This window comes from Girardinichthys multiradiatus, chromosome 12 (genome assembly GCF_021462225.1).
Source record: "Girardinichthys multiradiatus isolate DD_20200921_A chromosome 12, DD_fGirMul_XY1, whole genome shotgun sequence".
NCBI classification, from domain to species: domain Eukaryota; kingdom Metazoa; phylum Chordata; class Actinopteri; order Cyprinodontiformes; family Goodeidae; genus Girardinichthys; species Girardinichthys multiradiatus.
This window is the reverse complement of record NC_061805.1, coordinates 37,580,317-37,600,061: the sequence shown is the minus strand read 5'-3', so window position 1 is coordinate 37,600,061 and position 19,745 is coordinate 37,580,317. Positions and strand designations below refer to the sequence as shown.

Genomic DNA, 19,745 nt, shown 5'->3' with positions numbered 1-19,745 from the left:
GACTTAATTACCAGAAATTCATCAGATGAGCTTAAAGGTCAAAAAGTGATGTGCTTGCGACTTCCTCCTTATTCCATTGCATGCGGTCTCGTTCGGCTAAATTGCCTCGCCTGGGGTCTTACTTTTTGCTTTCCGATTAGGAAACTATGGCCTTGATGTTCATGCTTTTTAATTGAAACCCAACTCAACATCCTGTGCACTTTTATTCACCACTGCTCCCCTACAAGCTGCTGTCTTCCCATAAATCAGCACAATCAACTCTCATGGAATTACCCTTTGCATTCTTGCCACGATCTGGGTTCAAATCAAATCTAAATTTTATATTTGAACTTGTATAGACATGTCTATGAACAAATTATTTTTGCTTTCTTTGAGGCATGGGCAGTCATACTCTGGTCACTTTACAAGAAGAGCATTCAGGGCAAAAAAAAGAAAGTTTGCTTAGTACTACTAAAATCTGCAGTTTCTCAAGTAGCCACTAGCTGGCTTCACAGTCATCAATCCCAAATAACCAACCAAAACATATACCTTTACCTAATATCAAGAACAGAGAGTGTCTTTGGTCTCTGTAGTAAAATCAACCATTCATAGTAAGTGTAAAGCTGGTTAAGAGTTTATAAAACCAATCCACTTTTTTACAGCAGGGCTTAACTTTATGTGCTTTTTTTATATGCTGTGTTGCTGTGCAAATAAATGTGCAGCAACCACCCAGTGAACGCTGTCCTTACGTTGTCAGCCATATCCATTCTTTGTGCTTTACTTGTTCTTTCAGAAATCCAGTATGGTCATAGGACCAACTGCAGTCTGAAGACTTTATAAATACAGTCAAGCCATAAAAAAACAGAAAAGATTAGCATCAATGTGTCTATGCCAATCATATACAGTCCTTGGTTTCCTAATGTTTAGAGGTGGAAAAAATTATACAAATGCATTTGACTGATTTGACATCTGAGCATATAGTGCCTTCCAAAAGTATTGACATCCCTCAAACTTCTTCACATTTTGTTACAATAAGATACTTAAATTATATATTTCCTCTTTATTTAAATGTTTTGCAAATACAAACTGGTCAGAGATTATTTGAGTATGGAATGGTGGTAAATATAGGGGACTGATCAAAGAAAACCTGTTAGAAACCTGTAAAAAACTTGAGGCTGAGGAAGAGCTCCATGTTCCAACAGGACAATGACCCTAAACAAACAACCACAGCTAAAATGAAATACTCTAAAAGACCAAAGCATATTATAATATGTTAGAATGAACCAGTCAAAGTCTAGAGCTCACTTAGTTGAGAATCAATGGAAGAACTTAACACATCCTATCCTTCCAAACTGACTGAGCTTGAGCAAATCTACAATGAAATACCTGGGCTGACAATTTCAATCTCCACATATGCAAAGCAGGTAGAAACATAGCTGAAAAGACTTTAAGCTAAAATTGCACCCCACACCTCTCAGATGTTTAGTTTAATGAAAATCATTTTCTTTCCACTTTAGAATTACGGACTGCTCTGTGATCGTTTTTATTTGAATTCCTCATGCCTTTATATATCGTGTGTGGTTGATAGTACTCTACAGATATAATTTGATGACTTGACCAAACAAAGGTGTATTTTATTTTTTCATTTTATATGAAATACATTATTATCTTTACTTTATTGTGTCATTATTAAGACATTTTGAAAAAGCCTAAAGAGGATTCAAGTACGACAACAGATGGCAAGAGACCCACCGCAGACAATCTTCACACTCCAAAGGTGAGACTATTTCATGTATTTGTTACGTGAAAATTTCTTCCACATCCCAACTATTTTAGAACTTTGCTGGAAGTTGGCTTGTTTCCTACTTTTCAGGCACAGACTTTGGAGTTAAACTGGAGGTCAGCTTTCTGTAGGCTAGTCCCACACATGGAGCATTGTGTTAAAGTCGTGCTAGATGACGTCTGTGCAAAGAATCTACAGCAAGAAGAGGCCTTACATTCTTCAGGACACATCTCAGTCAACCTGAGTCCTGTTGCTGACTTCTCTGTCAGCAACAAACATCTCCAAGAAGACTTCTTCAACAAAGACTTCGAGAGAGACACTCCTAAAATGACAGCAAAGGTACTCCTTTTTGTGCTGCTCAACACTTTTGCTCTTTAGTTTTGATCCTCTGTTAGTTTGTGATAAAATTACAATGCATTAGGGAAACTCAATATTCAATATTTTATACATTTTGAAAATATTTTATTGGATTTACTTTGTACTTTTCTTTTCTGTAAAGCTATGGGTCAGTTATGTGAAGTCCCTTCTTATATTCATAGGAATTGTCCCTTGATGGATTCTTGATGCTTTCTCTTTCTCTGTAAGTAATTTGTTAAATCATTCTGCATCTGCAGAATCCAGGTTTTACTTTTCAAATTTACTCAACAGAAAACACACCCGAGGTCTAGTTCATAGCTTGATGTGCACAAGTAACCTCAGGATAAAGCCTCCCTGAGGAGGCTCTGTTCCCTTCATCCTTCCTTAATACTATCTGACTGAACAATACGGGTTTACACACAGCAGCCAGAACTAGAGAGATTAATTCTTTTTGTAGCTCTCACTATAATAGAAAGCTCAAATAGTTTGGGACTGACCCAGACGACACCCTGGATCAGAAAGGGCCTGGGGAAGAGTGATCAGTATTACCGGAGGGGAGGATTCCAGGAACAAAAGAAAGACAAGTAGAAACCAAGAACTGGTGTGGTTGATATTATAGGGGTTGGATGATGTGTGGAGAAAGGTATTCATTGGGGGAAATTGAGGGTGTACTAATGATAGAGGGGCATATCACAAAAGGAAAGTGGCTATTGCATTAAGAAGGATATAGGAGAGATAACATGAGGAAAGGATGAGATGAGAGGGCCTGGGAAGAGTTGAAGCAGACACAGAAGATTGACTTTTCTGAGACAGAATACCAGAGTGTGATGTGAAACTGGGCTTAAGAAGTAAGACCACCAAAAATCTCCAGTGTTTGAGGCCGGACAGCTGCATACTTACCGACATAACTGGCGTAGCCTCTCTCAATCTTCTTTCCTATTTCAAAAATACTGAGCATCTTCTCAGGAAGCTTCACCTAAAACTTCTTTAAAGTTTCTCTAACTAACATTCTTCCTTTCAACTGCTCCGCTTCCGAAAACCTTCTCCTACTCCCTCTTCCTTTGACCTTTGTCCTCCTAAATCCTTCTACTTTGTGTGTATTACTGTCTCTTGATTCCTAACTAGTGTCAAAATTTGTCCGTGCTCAGGACCTGTACAACATATTTATGTGTAGGTCAACGCTTCAAAGATGAGAGCCTTCCAGCCCAAAGGTTATTCTTGCATACATTTGCATACAAAAAATCTAAGCTTGAGAGATATTCAGGAAGGTGTTAGAGGATATATACAAAATGGTATTGCTAGCTGAAGAAATTATTCTAGATCAATATGTCAATTTTTTATTCATACTTTCACACCTCAGTGCTCATGTTTTTTATGTAGACTTACCTTAATGTCAATAAAAAGCAGGCTTTAATAATATTCCTTACTTACTGCAGTTTTTATATTGTCAAACAAATGATAAATAACCTTATTTTAACAGATCTAATTTGACCTGCTGATAGACCTTAATTCTCTAGATTCTCCTCAATTTGATGTGAGCCTTCAATTATTTCTCCAGCACCTTTTTCTGTACTTCAGCCTCACCTCAGGTGCTCATTGGTCTCCTTCACCATGCTGAGAGCCCAAACAGACTCTAACTAGCACTTGAAAAGTTATAGCCTGTTTCACCTTGCTGCAGTAGTCCTGATGGGATTCCCTAAATGTGATCTTAGCTTGTTAAAATTTCAGCCTCTGTTAAGCTGAGGTGCGTTGTTGTGATTGTTTCGCGTTCATTTGTGTGGATGAGATTGTTCTGAAAATTCAACAAAAATTGGAGAGTTTGCAAATTACTTCTATATTCTGTAGTTCTGATATGGTGGTGTGTCAAGCTACCCAGCTACATCATCAAAACGTTAAGATAGTGTAGCTATCCAATGCATGCTGCAACTGGTTGACTTGTCTGAATCCCTCAAGTGAACAAACCTCTGCCAAATCGCCAGGTTTTATTGATTGGAAAAATGAGGTCATGATAAAGCAATTCAGAAAACTGTATAGTTTTGGTGAGCTCAACTGACAAACAAACACCAAGTAAAGGTAAAAAATATTAAAGTACGAGTCTCCAACAACCTTTTCAGAATCAGAATCAGCTTTATTGCCAAGTTTGTGCATACAAACAAGGAATTTGACTCCGGTACACTTTGCTCTTTTGTTCTGTTTTTGCATTACAGAATATACAAATTTACAATTTACAATGTACACATATCTAATAGAAAAGGTGCATTTGCAACATCTGTATGCTGTTGTTCTGTACTCTATTGAATGTTCATCAGAGAAACAGCCTGGGAGAAGAAACTGTCTCTGTGGCGGCTGGTTTTAGTGAACAGTTCTTTGTAGCAGCGGCCTGAAGGTAAAACTCTAAACAGTTTGTGTGCAGGGTGTGTGGGGTCTGCAGAGATTTTAGAAGCTCTTTTCTTGACCCTAGACCTGTATAAGTCGTGGATGGAGGGAAGGTCAGCTCTGATTATTCTCTCTGCAGTCCTGATTATTCGTTGCAGTCTGGACCTGTCCTGTTTTGTGGATGAGCCAAACCACACTGAGATGGATGAAGACAGGACAGACTGAATGATGACAGTGTAGAAGATGACCAGCAGCTCCTGTGGAAGGTTGAACTTCTTGAGTTGCCTCAGGAAGTACAGTCTCTGCTGGGCCTTCTTTCGAACAGTGTCTATGTGTGAAGACCATCTCAGGTCCTCAGAGATGGTGGTTCCTAAGAACCTGAAGTGGTCCACGGCCGATACAGTGTTGTTGAGGATGGTGAGTGGGGTGTATGGGGGTGGTGTTCTCTGAAGGTCCACCACCATTTCCACAGTCTTGAGTGGGTTCAGTTCAAGATAGTTCTGACCACACCAGTGTACCAGCCAATCCACCTGCTATCTGTATGCAGACTCATCACTGGGTGTATCCTGCCCATCACCCACTGACCACAGAAGATAGGCCCCAACCCACTCGCGATGCTGTGAAGATTAAGCAGATATAGAAAATTAGTTGATGGATAAAGATGCACATTCTTAAGCTAATGCATCGTTAAAGCACCTTTTGATTCAAGTGGAGCATTTAGTCGTATTAGCTCCTGCTATCAGTATGCTAGACCTTGACTTGACAATGTTGTCTTGAAAGCATGCTTGGACTCACTGTGATATTGGAAAACCAAATTCCATTTAATTTCTCCTGCTTTTAAGCAGACACCTAAAGGTTTGGGATTCAAACTAGCTTTTGGAAGGGCTCCTAATTTCATTCATGTTGACAAAACATCCCAGTTCCACCTGAAGAAAAGTAATCCCACAACATAAAGCTGCCACCACCATGTTTTACTGTAGAAATAGTGTGTCTTTTGGTAATGCACAGTTTGGTTTTTGTACCAAACATGCCTTTTCTTCTGTTGTGGCCTAACAATTCAGATTTTAATGCATCAGACAGTGACACATTCTTACTCAAGACTGAGAGATTTTAGCCAGGTTTCAGTCAGGAGGTTTTATTTGGAAGAAAATGCTCCTGTTTCAACCATACTCCTTAGTTCAGGCCTTTGTGGTAGATTGTTGTAACGTGTTGGACGCAACCAGTACTTAGCAGAAATTGCTTCACTGTTACCGTTGGAATTCTCCCTGGCAAGTTATCTCTTTTCTTTTCACCAGTTTTCAACAAAAGTAATTTTTTTCATAACTCCGCTGTTTTCACCTATTTTTCATTACCATTTTTTGCCTTCTTTGTTTGATTGATACCTTTGTAAAATGTAATCCTTTTGATCCTTTACCCCTCTGCTAACTGTGCCTTTTCGCTAGACATTGAAACAAGTCAATTAACTTTCTTTGCAGTTAATCAAACCAGTTGATAAAGAAAATTTTAGATGTAATTAGAAGTTTCTTAAATTACCCATAGGTAAATATTTCCAAAACTACAATGGGTCCGCTTGTAATCTCACTTTACCCATTTTTTTCCCCTCTCAGCTGGTCTGTTTCACTTAGTGTTATATGCTATAACAATTTCCTGTGATTGTGGTGAATGTGATTCAATCTGTTTTGAAGTAAGACTGACATACTGATGTAGTCTAAAACGATTTGCTGAGGCAATGTCTTCAAACATCTGCATTCTACATTTGCAGTCTTCAATGTTGTTCTCAAGAAAAATCCATGTTATATATTAACTGCAGTCCCAAACCTATTAAGTATTCAAATTATCCTTGTAAACTCTTTTTTTATTTCCATATAATGAAGTCTCTTCCTTATGTTTCCTCCTCTATACTGACAGATTTTACTTCTTGGTTTGATCTTGTCTTTTTCTCTCCCCACAGTTCTGTGGAGCAATTCTGACTGAGCTCGATGCCTTACTGCCACTGGCAGTAGCCTGCAGGGACACTTCTCTCCTGGGGGTGCGATCAAGCTTCGTGGAAGCGTGTAGCAGAGCAGCATTTGCTATGCTGGGCCGTTTGCAGGAGAGGGCCCTGGAGGTACCGTCCTCTGCACCCCTGAAGAACTTGCCTGCTCTGCTTGCTTCCTGCATTTATGTGCAACAGCGACTAGAGCATTACAATGTCGTGCTGAAGGATTCAAGTACAGCTTCAGCTAAAATGTAAGAAGCAGGTGTGCTCATGTGAGTCTGTTGGCTTATTATACATAAGCTGCTGTGTTGTTTTGTATGTGTCATGACTCAGGTTGAAAACTTCCTGTAAGTTGAAACATTTGTCAATGGGAGTTAATAGGAATTTACTGAAATAAATGGGAGTAAACTTTGAATTTAACATACTAAAGGTTGTGTCCTTTACAGTGATTTTAAATAGAGTTTGGGAAACTATATATTTACACATAATCTAGATTAAAGCAAATTTCTTTCAAATACACTTCAGTATACCTTTGCTATTCCTCAATTCCATGCACATATCATGGGATTGAGTTTACTGCAGGTGTATTGAGCTCACATAACTCTACATGCACTGTGCATTTCTCCATCATATACAGAGATGATTTCCAGAACCGTGGATTATTGAGGCCAGAACACAAGATTTACCTGTAGATTACATAATTCCTTTAATATATAAAATGTATGTTAACTTGCAAATATCATATGGATGTATGTTAATGACAAAACAAAATGCTTATATTTATCCATAGAAAATACAGTTTGTATAAATGACCTCAGATTTTCAGTTAATTTCCATTCCCATAAATCCCATTTGAATTTGGAATATTTTTCAAATTTCCCACCAACGTCTCATGGAAATTGTTTGAATGGTTTTCAGAAATCTACCATAAATTGCTTGTCCATTTGCACTATTCTAACTAGGTTAGATAGACCCCTATTTGCCACCTCTCTTAATTTAAAGACAACATGTGTTCTTAAAGACAAGCACATGCGCTTGCTACTGCAAGTTTAAGAGACTGAAGTTAAAAGTGGAAGAAGGCAATGAGTTGTGCCTTCATTCCTCTGCTTGTCTCTGCTGTAGTTGATTTCAATCCTTGCCTGCAGCAGGCTTCCACATGGTGTCTACAGGTCCTTCTCAAAATATTAGCATATTGTGATAAAGTTCATTATTTTCCATAATGTCATGATGAAAATTTAACATTCATATATTTTAGATTCATTGCACACTAACTGAAATATTTCAGGTCTTTTATTGTCTTAATACGGATGATTTTGGCATACAGCTCATGAAAACCCAAAATTCTTATCTCACAAAATTAGCATATCATTAAAAGGGTCTCTAAACGAGCTATGAACCTAATCATCTGAATCAACGAGTTAACTCTAAACACCTGCAAAAGATTCCTGAGGCCTTTAAAACTCCCAGCCTGGTTCATCACTCAAAACCCCAATCATGGGTAAGACTGCCGACCTGACTGCTGTCCAGAAGGCCACTATTGACACCCTCAAGCAAGAGGGTAAGACACAGAAAGAAATTTCTGAACGAATAGGCTGTTCCCAGAGTGCTGTATCAAGGCACCTCAGTGGGAAGTCTGTGGGAAGGAAAAAGTGTGGCAGAAAACGCTGCACAACGAGAAGAGGTGACCGGACCCTGAGGAAGATTGTGGAGAAGGGCCGATTCCAGACCTTGGGGGACCTGCGGAAGCAGTGGACTGAGTCTGGATTAGAAACATCCAGAGCCACCGTGCACAGGCGTGTGCAGGAAATGGGCTACAGGTGCCGCATTCCCCAGACCTGGGCTACAGAGAAGCAGCACTGGACTGTTGCTCAATGGTCCAAAGTACTTTTTTCGGATGAAAGCAAATTCTGCATGTCATTCGGAAATCAAGGTGCCAGAGTCTGGAGGAAGACTGGGGAGAAGGAAATGCCAAAATGCCAGAAGTCCGGTGTCAAGTACCCACAGTCAGTGATGGTCTTGGGTGCCGTGTCAGCTGCTGGTGTTGGTCCACTGTGTTTTATCAAGGGCAGGGTCAATGCAGCTAGCTATCAGGAGATTTTGGAGCACTTCATGCTTCCATCTGCTGAAAAGCTTTATGGAGATGAAGATTTCATTTTTCAGCACGACCTGGCACCTGCTCACAGTGCCAAAACCACTGGTAAATGGTTTACTGACCATGGTATCACTGTGCTCAGTTGGCCTGCCAACTCTCCTGACCTGAACCCCATAGAGAATCTGTGGGATATTGTGAAGAGAACGTTGAGAGACTCAAGACCCAACACTCTGGATGAGCTAAAGGCCGCTATCGAAGCATCCTGGGCCTCCATAAGACCTCAGCAGTGCCACAGGCTGATTGCCTCCATGCCATGCCGCATTGAAGCAGTCACTTCTGCCAAAGGATTCCCGACCAAGTATTGAGTGCATAACTGTACATGATTATTTGAAGGTTGACGTTTTTTGTATTAAAAACACTTTTCTTTTATTGGTCGGATAAAATATGCTAATTTTGTGAGATAGGAATTTTGGGTTTTCATGAGCTGTATGCCAAAATCATCCGTATTAAGACAATAAAAGACCTGAAATATTTCAGTTAGCGTGCAATAAATCTAAAATATATGAATGTTAAATTTTCATCATGACATTATGGAAAATAATGAACTTTATCACAATATGCTAATATTTTGAGAAGGACCTGTATAGTAATGAGTTCCAGAAACAACGTGGCATAATTAGTAAGTTTGTATGTTTAGTGCATGAAACTTTGGTGTCTATTATGTTTAAAGAAATTGGAAAATGAATGATTCCCCAAAGACAGATATCGATAGCCTCATAGCATAATTGCCTACGTCATATTTACAAAATGTCACTTGGCTATGAGGCTAATGATATAATTGTTCAAATGCACGGAAACATACATACAACAGTCACCAAGCTCTCGTCTTCAAGGGAAAATATAGTGACTCTTGTGCAAAAAGTAGCTAAGCTTTACCTGATTTTCTTATTTCATTCACAATCAAATAGTATAATGACACCAGAGAGATGTGCTTCTTAGGCCCCTTATCTCTCTATCAAAAGGTGTTCGTAAGATAAAAATAAATCTCACTGTTAACTTTTAGGATAAATAAACGGTTTCTTTTAAGCCATCTTAACATTTTTATTACCGATCCCTGCATAAATTAAACTGAACATAACAAGATTTGCAATTTTGAAGTTTTGATCTAAATAACATTGCGCATTACAAACTATATGCTCTAACTTTCTTTTCTTCTTCTTTGACCAGATCCTTGACTCTGCTACCGATCCAAAGGTACCATGAAACAGTGGAGGCTTTAAGAGAACAGCTGACCAGCTACTGCATTCAGGTTTGCTTTGCCTGTATTCTTCAGGATGCAGAAAGTCATGACTGGACTGACCCTAAACCCTTCTATGAGGTGAAGCTTACAATGATTTCCTACCTGTTTAGCTTGATTTAACTCTAGTTTCACACGACCCTGATACATGATGTGACGCACCTTTTTAAACTGTTTTCTGTTTTAGAATTTAATTTTTATGCACCTCTCTAGGTTTATGCTTAGTAAATATCTCAGTATGTCTCAGCATGCCTGTTCTGCAGATTTTAGGGAACTATATGAATTATACTCCTGAGCCTCCCTGCTTCTTCCTTTCATTCCCACAACATATCTTTACTTCCCACTCTCCTTCTTCCATCTGAACGTTATACTCGGAGCTTCCTAAGAACATCTGTGGTTTCCATGCTGCCCTGGGGGCTCCAGGGATTTGGCTGTCTGAAGTCTGCAGTCTACACTGGGTCTGTCTGGAAGCAGCATAGGACCCATGGAACTCCAGTACCTTTATACCCTAAACCAATATAAAACTTGCCTCGCCTTCTTGCTTTATCCTGATTCCCTCCCCTTTGTTCCTTCCTCCTTCTAAGGGTCACTGGTGTTAGACAGGCCTGCTGTGTGCAGGTGTGTGCCTTTGTTCAACCACCTCCAGCTGTATATATACAGATGAATGTATGTAAGAGGGTCTGCAACAGCCTCTTATGTTTTGGGTTTCATTCAGTATATATGTATATGTTGATCAGACGTGTATATTTACCCTGCTTCCTGTATGCATTTACAAGCTGCTCCATAGTGACTTGTTTATTTGTTGTTATGGCCATAAAAAATATTTAACATGTGACACTAAAACTGCAACATATGTGTAAGGTCAGTTAAGTGGGTCAAAGAGAGTGTGGGATATGGCCTTGGCTTATGTCTTTATGACAGGATTTTGCCTTTAGAGCTTTGTGAGCCAAATAGTGATTTAACAAAAAAAACAAGTCTTATTCTAAGCTCCCCAACCAAGATTAAGTCTTGCTAAAGTATTGTTAAATACGGTTTTCTTTTTTCTTTTCTATATTTTTCCTGATTTGTTAAATGAAACCGGCATCAGGTCAAACACATAAGGAAGCAAGATATAAAGCTGAGTTCACTGAGTAGTTTGAAGCATAATTTAAGATGTCTTTTATTTCAAACATTTATATAAAACAAACAAATAATTAATAATTATGATACACAAAGTAATATAGCCAAAGAAAATAAAAAATGAGAACTAATAATCCCATAACAGTTAAAACTAGATGTTTACTGTATAATCAGACACAGTCATTATTTTCTCACTGTCCGACATATTCTCAGACTAAACCCTTCCCACTTTAGGTCAGTTCAGATAACCAACTTTATTTCTATTTGCTAAACACCAGAATAATTGGAAAGCTGAATTAGCTTTTTCAAAATTAGAAATTCTCATACATTTCTTTAGTTTGTAGCAGAATTGCCTTCTAAACTGTATAACTTAGATCACATGTTTATGGTATCTTTTCACAATTTTCCTCCAATAGTTTGCTGGAACATCATGCTATCATCTGCTTTCTTCGCAATTGAGATGTTGTTTCCTGGCTTGTAACCTTCCCCCCCATTTTCTTACAAATGTAACAATTATCATTGCCGTTAAAAACCTATATTTATTTTCTTCAGACCACAGGACATGTCTCCAGAAGTAAAGGTATTTCTACCTGTGTGCATTTTTGCAAGTGGTAATTTAGCTTTTTGTTGCTTTTGGAGAAGTGGCTTTTTCTTCTCCGACTGGCCTTTCAACCCATGTTGGTAAAGGACTCTTTTCATTGTCCGTAATGTAACTCTCACCAGCATTAACCAGCAGATTCACAAAGGCTTTGATGAGCCCATTTTGCACCAAAACATGTTCATCTCTGGGTCAGAGAACCCACCTGCTTCCTGACCGGTATGGTGGCTTGACATTCCCTTTTGACTGATAAAATGTTGATTTACCTGCTCCATACCTGAACTAAGAGGTTATCTGCAATAGGATGAAAGCACCACCAATAATGGTAATCACTGAAAAAAAAACATAAAACATTATAAATTGAAAATGTCACAGTGCTTTTCTCTAAAATTCCAGTATACCCCTGCATTTCTGCAGATCCTTCAAGCCTTTAGCAGGGGGTTGGTTGGTGGAGGGGGTAATAATTGACAAAAACTGTAGTTCGGTTCCTTTCATCTGAGCAACAGTTATTAGTTTGGTTAACCCATGCCCCAACACTAAAAGTACTTTAGTAACACTCAACACAAACACACTTCATCTTACACATATGCTAACGCACCCACACACACACGCACGCGCACACACACTCTCACCCATGCATCAGCACACAAATCATCCTGATGGCTGAAGGTCATACAAACACAGGTTGCTATTACAGCAATGTGTTCTGTCTTCTTCAATGCTGGATGCAGTCTTGGTTTAATAAAGACAATCACACAGTTAGGTTTCTGTGTTGATATATCTGTTTTGTAGAGCAACTTTGCCCTGGCACACCTACACACCCAGCTTCTCCATATGGTATGCCTGAAATGCCAAGACAGGACATGTGGGGGAAAAAAAGAAATACCATACATTTGAAACAGTCATGCTTTTTCTGGTTACTCTGAGTGCAGAGGAATTTCTACAACTACCTGTGCCTATTCATCCGTATACATTCCTAAAAGATATACAGGGGTTGGACAATGAAACTGAAACACCTGTCATTTTAGTGTGGGAGGTTTCATGGCTAAATTGGACCAGCCTGGTAGCCAGTCTTCATTGATTGCACATTGCACCAGTAAGAGCAGAGTGTGAAGGTTCAAATAGCAGTGTAAGAGCACAGTTTTGCTCAAAATATTGAAATGCACACAACATTATGGGTGACATACCAGAATTCAAAAGAGGACAAATTGTTGGTGCACGTCTTACTGGCGCATCTGTGACCAAGACAGCAAGTCTTTGTGATTAATCAAGAGCCACGGTATCCAGGGTAATGTCAGCATACCACCAAGAAGGATGAACCACATCCAACAGGATTAACTGTGGACGCAAGAGGAAGCTGTCTGAAAGGGATGTTCGGGTGCTAACCCGGATTGTATCCAAAAAATATAAAACCACGGCTGCCCAAATCACGGCAGAATTAAATGTGCACCTCAACTCAAATGGTGCAAGGAGCGCAAATCTGGGGCTGTGAACAATGTGAAACATGTATTGTTCTCTGATGAGTCCACCTTTACTGTTTTCCCCACATCCGGGAGACTTACGGTGTGGAGAAGCCCCAAAGAAGCGTACCACCCAGACTGTTGCATGCCCAGAGTGAAGCATGGGGGTGGATCAGTGATGGTTTGGGCTGCCATATCATGGCATTCCCTTGGCCCAATACTTGTACTAGATGGGCGTGTCACTGCCAAGGACTACCGAACCATTCTTGAGGACCATGTGCATCCAATGGTTCAAACATCGTATCCTGTAGGCGGTGCTGTGTATCAGGATGACAATGCACCAATACACACAGCAAGACTGGTGAAAGATTGGTTTGATGAACATGAAAATGAAGTTGAACATCTCCCATGGCCTGCACAGTCACCAGATCTAAATATTATTGAGCCCCTTTGGGGTGTTTTGGAGGAGCGAGTCAGGAAACGTTTTCCTCCACCAGTATCACGTAGTGACCTGGCTACTATCCTGCAAGAAGAATGGCTTAAAATCCCTCTGACTACTGTGCAGGACTTGTATATGTCATTCCCAAGATGAATTGACGCTGTATTGGCCGCAAAAGGAAGCCCTACACCATACTAATAAATTATTGTGGTCTAAAACCAGGTGTTTCAGTTTCATTGTCCAACCCCTGTAGTTATCAGTAGACGTTTAGCTTAAATGCAACAAATAGGAAATGGGAAAATGCCTGTGTGACATCTGTACATGTGGAATTAAGCTGCAGAGACCTAGGGGTTAACCTAGGGTCATATAAGAATGAATTAAGAAATATGATTAAAACTAAATAGCATGCTGAAACTTACAAGCCATAAAAGCTAGCATAAACTTTAGCTAATGAAAACCTTTTACCCTAAGTCAACGGAGATTTTTGTTTTATAGATGAGCATCTTTTTTTACACTCTTCACTAGGATACAAGGCAGGAACTAAGACAAGTGAACCAAACTGTGATTTTTTTCACAACCTTCTTCATCCCTGTTGAGCAGTAATTTGCAGCCAAGCCATCACAAGAAACTTTTGCTGCTTGCACTGGTAACAGCTTAGATGGCCTTTCTTGTTTTTGGTCCATTAAACCCAAAGTCTTCTTTTCTCAAAACCATGTCTAAAACAAAACAAAAAACATGTCCACTGTCATTCTTTCCATCTGAGATGATGTTTTGCTAAAACAAACTCCTTGGATTCGTTTTCCTTCTTTTGGCCTTATGCTTTTTTTGTTTAATTCTTTATGCAACGGAATGGTGTGAGAACGATTTCCAAGCTACTCTCAAACATAAGTGGCTTTATGGAACAAAATTGAATGATGATTTGTTTTGCAGGAATTACGCATTTCCCAGTGGATTCCATCTTTTTCCTTCAAGAGGTTTCCTGCTCTATCAGAATCTGTTCATAAAATGGTTTACTTTAAATCTTTACATTTGTGCCCTGAGAAATATTTCTTTCAACTTGCTCTCTGATTTCGAAACCTTAAAATATTCCAGATTTAGATCTTTATTGGATTTTTGAAAACTTTTTGGAAATTAGGTGTTTTCATGATGTTACTTTAGGTCTGGAGTTAATACCGCTGCGAGTCAGAAGACTATGCCACAATCCAGGCCATACTCCCAAAAACAATCAACACTGAAATCACCAAGAAAGAAAGAAATATAAAGATGAGATAGAATTCGAGAAAGTGTGAGGAAGTTCAGGGGCCATTGTGATGTAGACTAGAGGTAGTTGGGGAGTTTTGGATGACTCGGTAGCCCTGCCACACTCATCATCAGTATGTTGCTGGAGGGTAAATTCAGTATGCTGAGCTTTGGGGAGCAGAGGTAAAAAACTGAAGGCATCTTTAATAAATTTATGATGGAGCTGTAGAATACCTAAATAAACTCTCTCAATCCAAATTTGTCTTTCTTCTCTCCAATTCTTATTCATTTCTTTTTTAAAGGTTATTTGATTGATCTCATCCTCCTCACCCTTTCTGTTAGTGTAAGAATATATTTGTGGGCAGGTGTGTAACTGTTGGGATTTTCATGAGATTGTGACTTTAAGGCAGCTTTTCCCAGTGGGGAAAGAAACCCAGGTGCAGAGTGCAGGTGGCATGACCGCTAAGACATCCTGGCGATGACAGACCGGTCTCTTTCCCTCTACTGCCCTCAGTTTCTCTCCTTCTATATTTATCATTGCTGTCCACGTCATAACATATATCGATCTGCAACCCCCATGCCTCCCCTTTCTTCACAGGGAGAGCGGTGTTCCTTCTCACTGCAGATGTGGTTTTACTTCCTATGTGGTCTTCGTAGCGACCTGTGGGTAGTCCTTCCACCAGAATTGGCCAAGGATGTACTTGGATATGTGCTGACAGAGACCTTGCAACTATTGGTGCAAAGATATGCCAGGGTCCGTGCTTCATACAAGAGACACCTGCAGATCAGGTATTTTACAAAAATAAAATAAAACAACACGGCAAAACAATCAATACCGCTAAAAATGCACTACATTATAAAGTGTGTTGAATTTTAATGGATAAACCTTCGAATAACCTACAAATTCCAGTGGATAGCAGAATCTGTTCATTTAAGTTCAACCTAATGAATGAAATGTGTGTGTTGCATATTGTTTGATTATCTGTTTTTCACAATAATAGCAGGCTTTCTGTATTACCATGTTACTGTAGTATCTCTGAAAAAAATGATTAAAGTAGCACTCTAAAGAATACTTTTTTATTTATTTATTTATTTATTTATTAAGTCAAAGGGTGTTTGCTTGTTTGCAGTCATGTTTATCCTCCAAAGTAACCAGCTGACGGCTTGTCCAAGACATGTCAAGACCATGACAGATTTTGAAAGAACTCCAGTCTCAACAGCACCACAGCGGTTTATGCAAAAGCTATTTTATGAACCTTTAAACCATCATCAGTTTTGTACTGGGCAGTTATTTACAGTGAAGCCGATGATTTTTCATACAGGAAATGGAGGCAAATGGCAGTGCAACACCAATGATCTTCTTACTGTATATGAAACACTTTCTGAGAAAGGAATATGTTTCCCTGTCAGAGAAAATAAATATAAGGCAGTGTAAAAAGCAAAAATGTAGATGTTTAAATGAATGGTATTTTGTGGATTTTTACTTTGCTTTACTCATTATTTGACTGGTCTCTAATAGGAAACGTTGTATCCCAGCAGAATTTCACACAGGAGAAGATCCTGGTTCTTCAATGCTTCATACCTCAAATTTTTCTGTAAATAAACTTTGGCTTCTATTTATATGGCTGTCCAATGCAAATGTCACATCAGCTTCAAAGTTCATAAACTAGCATACTCATAAACCATTATTACATTTTTGAGATAGGAGTTCTTGTAATATGGCAGAGGTCCACTCTTGGACTAGCTTTTATATTTAGACCTGGGACCCCCTAATCTTGGCTTATACTAAATAAAGAAGCCAAGACGGTTATCTGCTACAGGTTAAAAATTAACTGCTTATAACTCTTTGACAGACCCTCCCATAAAAATCCCAAACTGTCCCTTTAATGAGATTACACAATCTAGACAAAAAGTGACATTATGCTAACACAAATCCTTTACCTTATATAACCTACCTTGGCCATAGACTAGAGATGGGGCATGTGGACTTAAATTTGTGTTTCAAATTATGTTGTGTTACTTATTGCACTGACAATGAAAGTGAAGATAGTAGGTGTTAGAAAATGAATCACTCTAGGTTTATATCTGCAACCACTGGATTTTGGTAAGATAGATAGATTAAAGTGGTATGTTTTCGCAGGTATTTTGCAGAAAAGGTGTCTTGTTCTGACTGCACTGCTTACAAATCAGTGGTGGACATTCTGAACATTCAGTAAATGTTCTTCCTTTATGTTGAAATTATCAAACAGGTATAATTCTAACACACAGTAAGATAGATATGAAGAAAAAAAAAAGATATAAAAATGCAGTATGGATGTTAAGTACAGCAGATTGTTGACAGAAACTCTGTTTAATCTTTCTTGGAAATATGCAGGGAAGTATGAAGTAAAACTAAGCAGACATCATTTTGAAACTTCTCCAAGTCTGGCATGTCTAAAACACTCTGATGGTTACTTTCACCAGCCTCTATCTGGTCACCATTGCATATCTCTAAAATATAACAGATGATGGATAATTCCTGACCATCTTAGGGAAAGGCTTTGTGCTTTTTAATTATTAACAGCACAAATGTGTAACATACTTCACATACATTAATTCTGAAATTCAACATCTACCGACTTTACTCTCCAAGAGTGAAATGAAAACTAGGTTCTATTATTTTTACTGTGCAGCGTAATCTTGTAATAAAAGATGCTCTTATATATTAACACTTACATATGATTTTATCAGTTTTTATACATATTTTCACCTACTCTGTATCTCTATCTATTTTTTAAGGAGTGACATCACAGCGGTGTTGCTCTACGTGGAGCACCTCTTGTGGAGTGTTGGTGAGAGTCCAGAGGGCATGATTCTGATCAACCCTTCTTCAGAAATTACCATTATAGGAGGTGGCTCGGACTGGCCTTACCGAATCCACAGCCTGTGTGACCAACTACTGACAGTCCTCCTAATTGTTACAGCACCAATATCTTTTGTGCATAGGTTCGTACTGTGTGTACATTAAGCTTTGCTATCAAATTGATAGCAAAGCTTATTAAGGTGGTAAAATTAAGGTGAAGTCTGTAAGCTTAACCATTATCCAATCAGTGGATTGAGTGACAGCTGCCAACAGGGAAAGAAACTGAAAACAAATCAATTAAAGAATACATAAACAAAAAAAATATCTGTTTTAAAGCATGTTGTGTAAGCAGCATCTTTTAATGTTGCCGTGTTCAATTTTCATTTATCTAGAACATTTATGGGTGGTGCTTCAAAGGACTCCTTGCAAAGCCAGCCGGAAAAGCCTGTTGTGCGCTGGCTAAATGCTATCAATCCTGACCTCTTCACAGAACAGGTCATGAGGTATGTAAAGAACACCCATCATGCTTTCTGTCACACATCATACAGTAGGCACACAAATTTGCATAGCAAAAGGATTCATACCGACTCAATCACATCTTATCACGTTACAGCCGCAAACTTCAATACATTTTTTAAATTTTGGTTACAAACCAACTCAAAATAGTCCTCGACTGTAAGGTGTAGGATTTCATGTTTGTTTTGCAAATAAAAGTCACAGCATTGTAAAATGCATTTGTTTTTAGTCCCATTTACTCTGATAGCTCTGAATAAAATCCAGTGCAAACTTATTGTTTTCCGAAGTTACATAATTAGAAAATAGTCCACGAGTGTGATTTAATCTCAGAGTAAATACTGTTGTTTTGTGAAGGTTTGTTGTTTTTAAAGAACATCAGTGAGAATATAGTCAGAACATAGTGAACAAGCATGACAAAGACCTAGTAGACGTAGAAGATAATCACAAACCTGGCATAACATGGCTGTCTACCCTAAACTAACAGGCTAGACAAAGAGAACTTTAATTGTTGAAGCTGTTGGACTGAGCCCCAAGTTGAGTGTTGCAACTGTCCAGTCAAAAGTTAGACCTATATCCAATTGAGAATCTGTGACAAGACTGGAAAACAGCCTTTTTATAGACATTCTCCATCCAATCCAACTGAGTTTTAAACGGCAAAAAATACAGTTTCTAGATGTACCAAGCTTTGAGACATACTCCAAAACTCCTGCAGCTGTGATTCCAGCAATAGATTCTTCTACAATGTATTGACTCAAATGGGTTCAACGCAATTATATGCCACACTTTTTATTTGGAAAAAAATGTAAAAATACATATATCCTTTTGCTCCATTTCAAAATTAGAATGATTTTTTTTTATTTCTTTCTCATAAAATAAGGCACTGTAACCTGCTGCTCAGGCTTCATTCCAGAGTTGCCAGCATAATATAATGCAGCTAAAACAAGCATTACCTCTGAGACAGTGGTAACATTGTTGGTTATGGTATCTTTTCATGGGAGACATCAATAGGCTGCCCAGATGTATTATTTGTCTAAGTTTGCGTCCAACTGCTTCTGTGAGCCGCGCAGTCAATCACTCTTGCACACATTTGTCTCCACCCTCCACCACTCTCGTCTCTTTTGCAGCCAGAGGTGATGTCACTGGTTGTTGGTGAAGCACAAATCAAATGAATCCCTACTTTAGCATGGTGGATCTGAAATTAGTTTGTTTTTATGTCCTCTTCATTTCTTTGTTTCCACCTCCTGCTTTGATGGAGGGATGCCAAAAGGCCTACAGTTGGCCCATAGCCAGAATCACAGGTCTGCATCTAGATCCTAACTGCCAGATTTTTTCGCTAGTCCATTAAAACATATAAAGGTATTCAATGAAAAGTTTAAATCACAAGTGTGTTGTGTGCTTCTCTTTTGATCACTGCTCTGAATTATCCTGTCTGTGTGTGCATGTGTGTGTGAGTGCGTGCTTGGGTTTGTGTGTTAGGATTCTGTAAGCTGACCCTGCCCTGTAGATTTATCAAAGCACTTAAAAGAGGACTACTTATGGATTTGCAGTCACAGTGACATCATAAATTGTGCTGTCAGACCGAGGCATAGTTTTCTTCAGTCAAGCAGCAGGGTGCACCCTTCTCTAGCCTTTTGACTCAGATGGAATGGCTAATTTCTGGGCAGACACCC

The 19,745-nt window shown here is 38.9% G+C and overlaps 1 protein-coding gene across 2 annotated transcripts in view; it reads left to right on the top strand.

Annotated features, from left to right (window-relative positions):
* kiaa0825 (KIAA0825 ortholog) overlaps positions 1–19,745 on the top strand; it is a 194,210-nt gene that overhangs the window by 44,164 nt on the left and 130,301 nt on the right. For both annotated transcript variants that reach the window (XM_047382487.1, XM_047382488.1), the window contains 7 exons: positions 1,674–1,756; positions 1,853–2,101; positions 6,447–6,724; positions 9,793–9,943; positions 15,316–15,506; positions 17,496–17,702; positions 17,952–18,062. In XM_047382487.1, the coding sequence (XP_047238443.1) occupies positions 1,674–1,756; positions 1,853–2,101; positions 6,447–6,724; positions 9,793–9,943; positions 15,316–15,506; positions 17,496–17,702; positions 17,952–18,062 (1,270 nt within the window). The remainder of the gene's footprint in view (positions 1–1,673; positions 1,757–1,852; positions 2,102–6,446; positions 6,725–9,792; positions 9,944–15,315; positions 15,507–17,495; positions 17,703–17,951; positions 18,063–19,745) is intronic.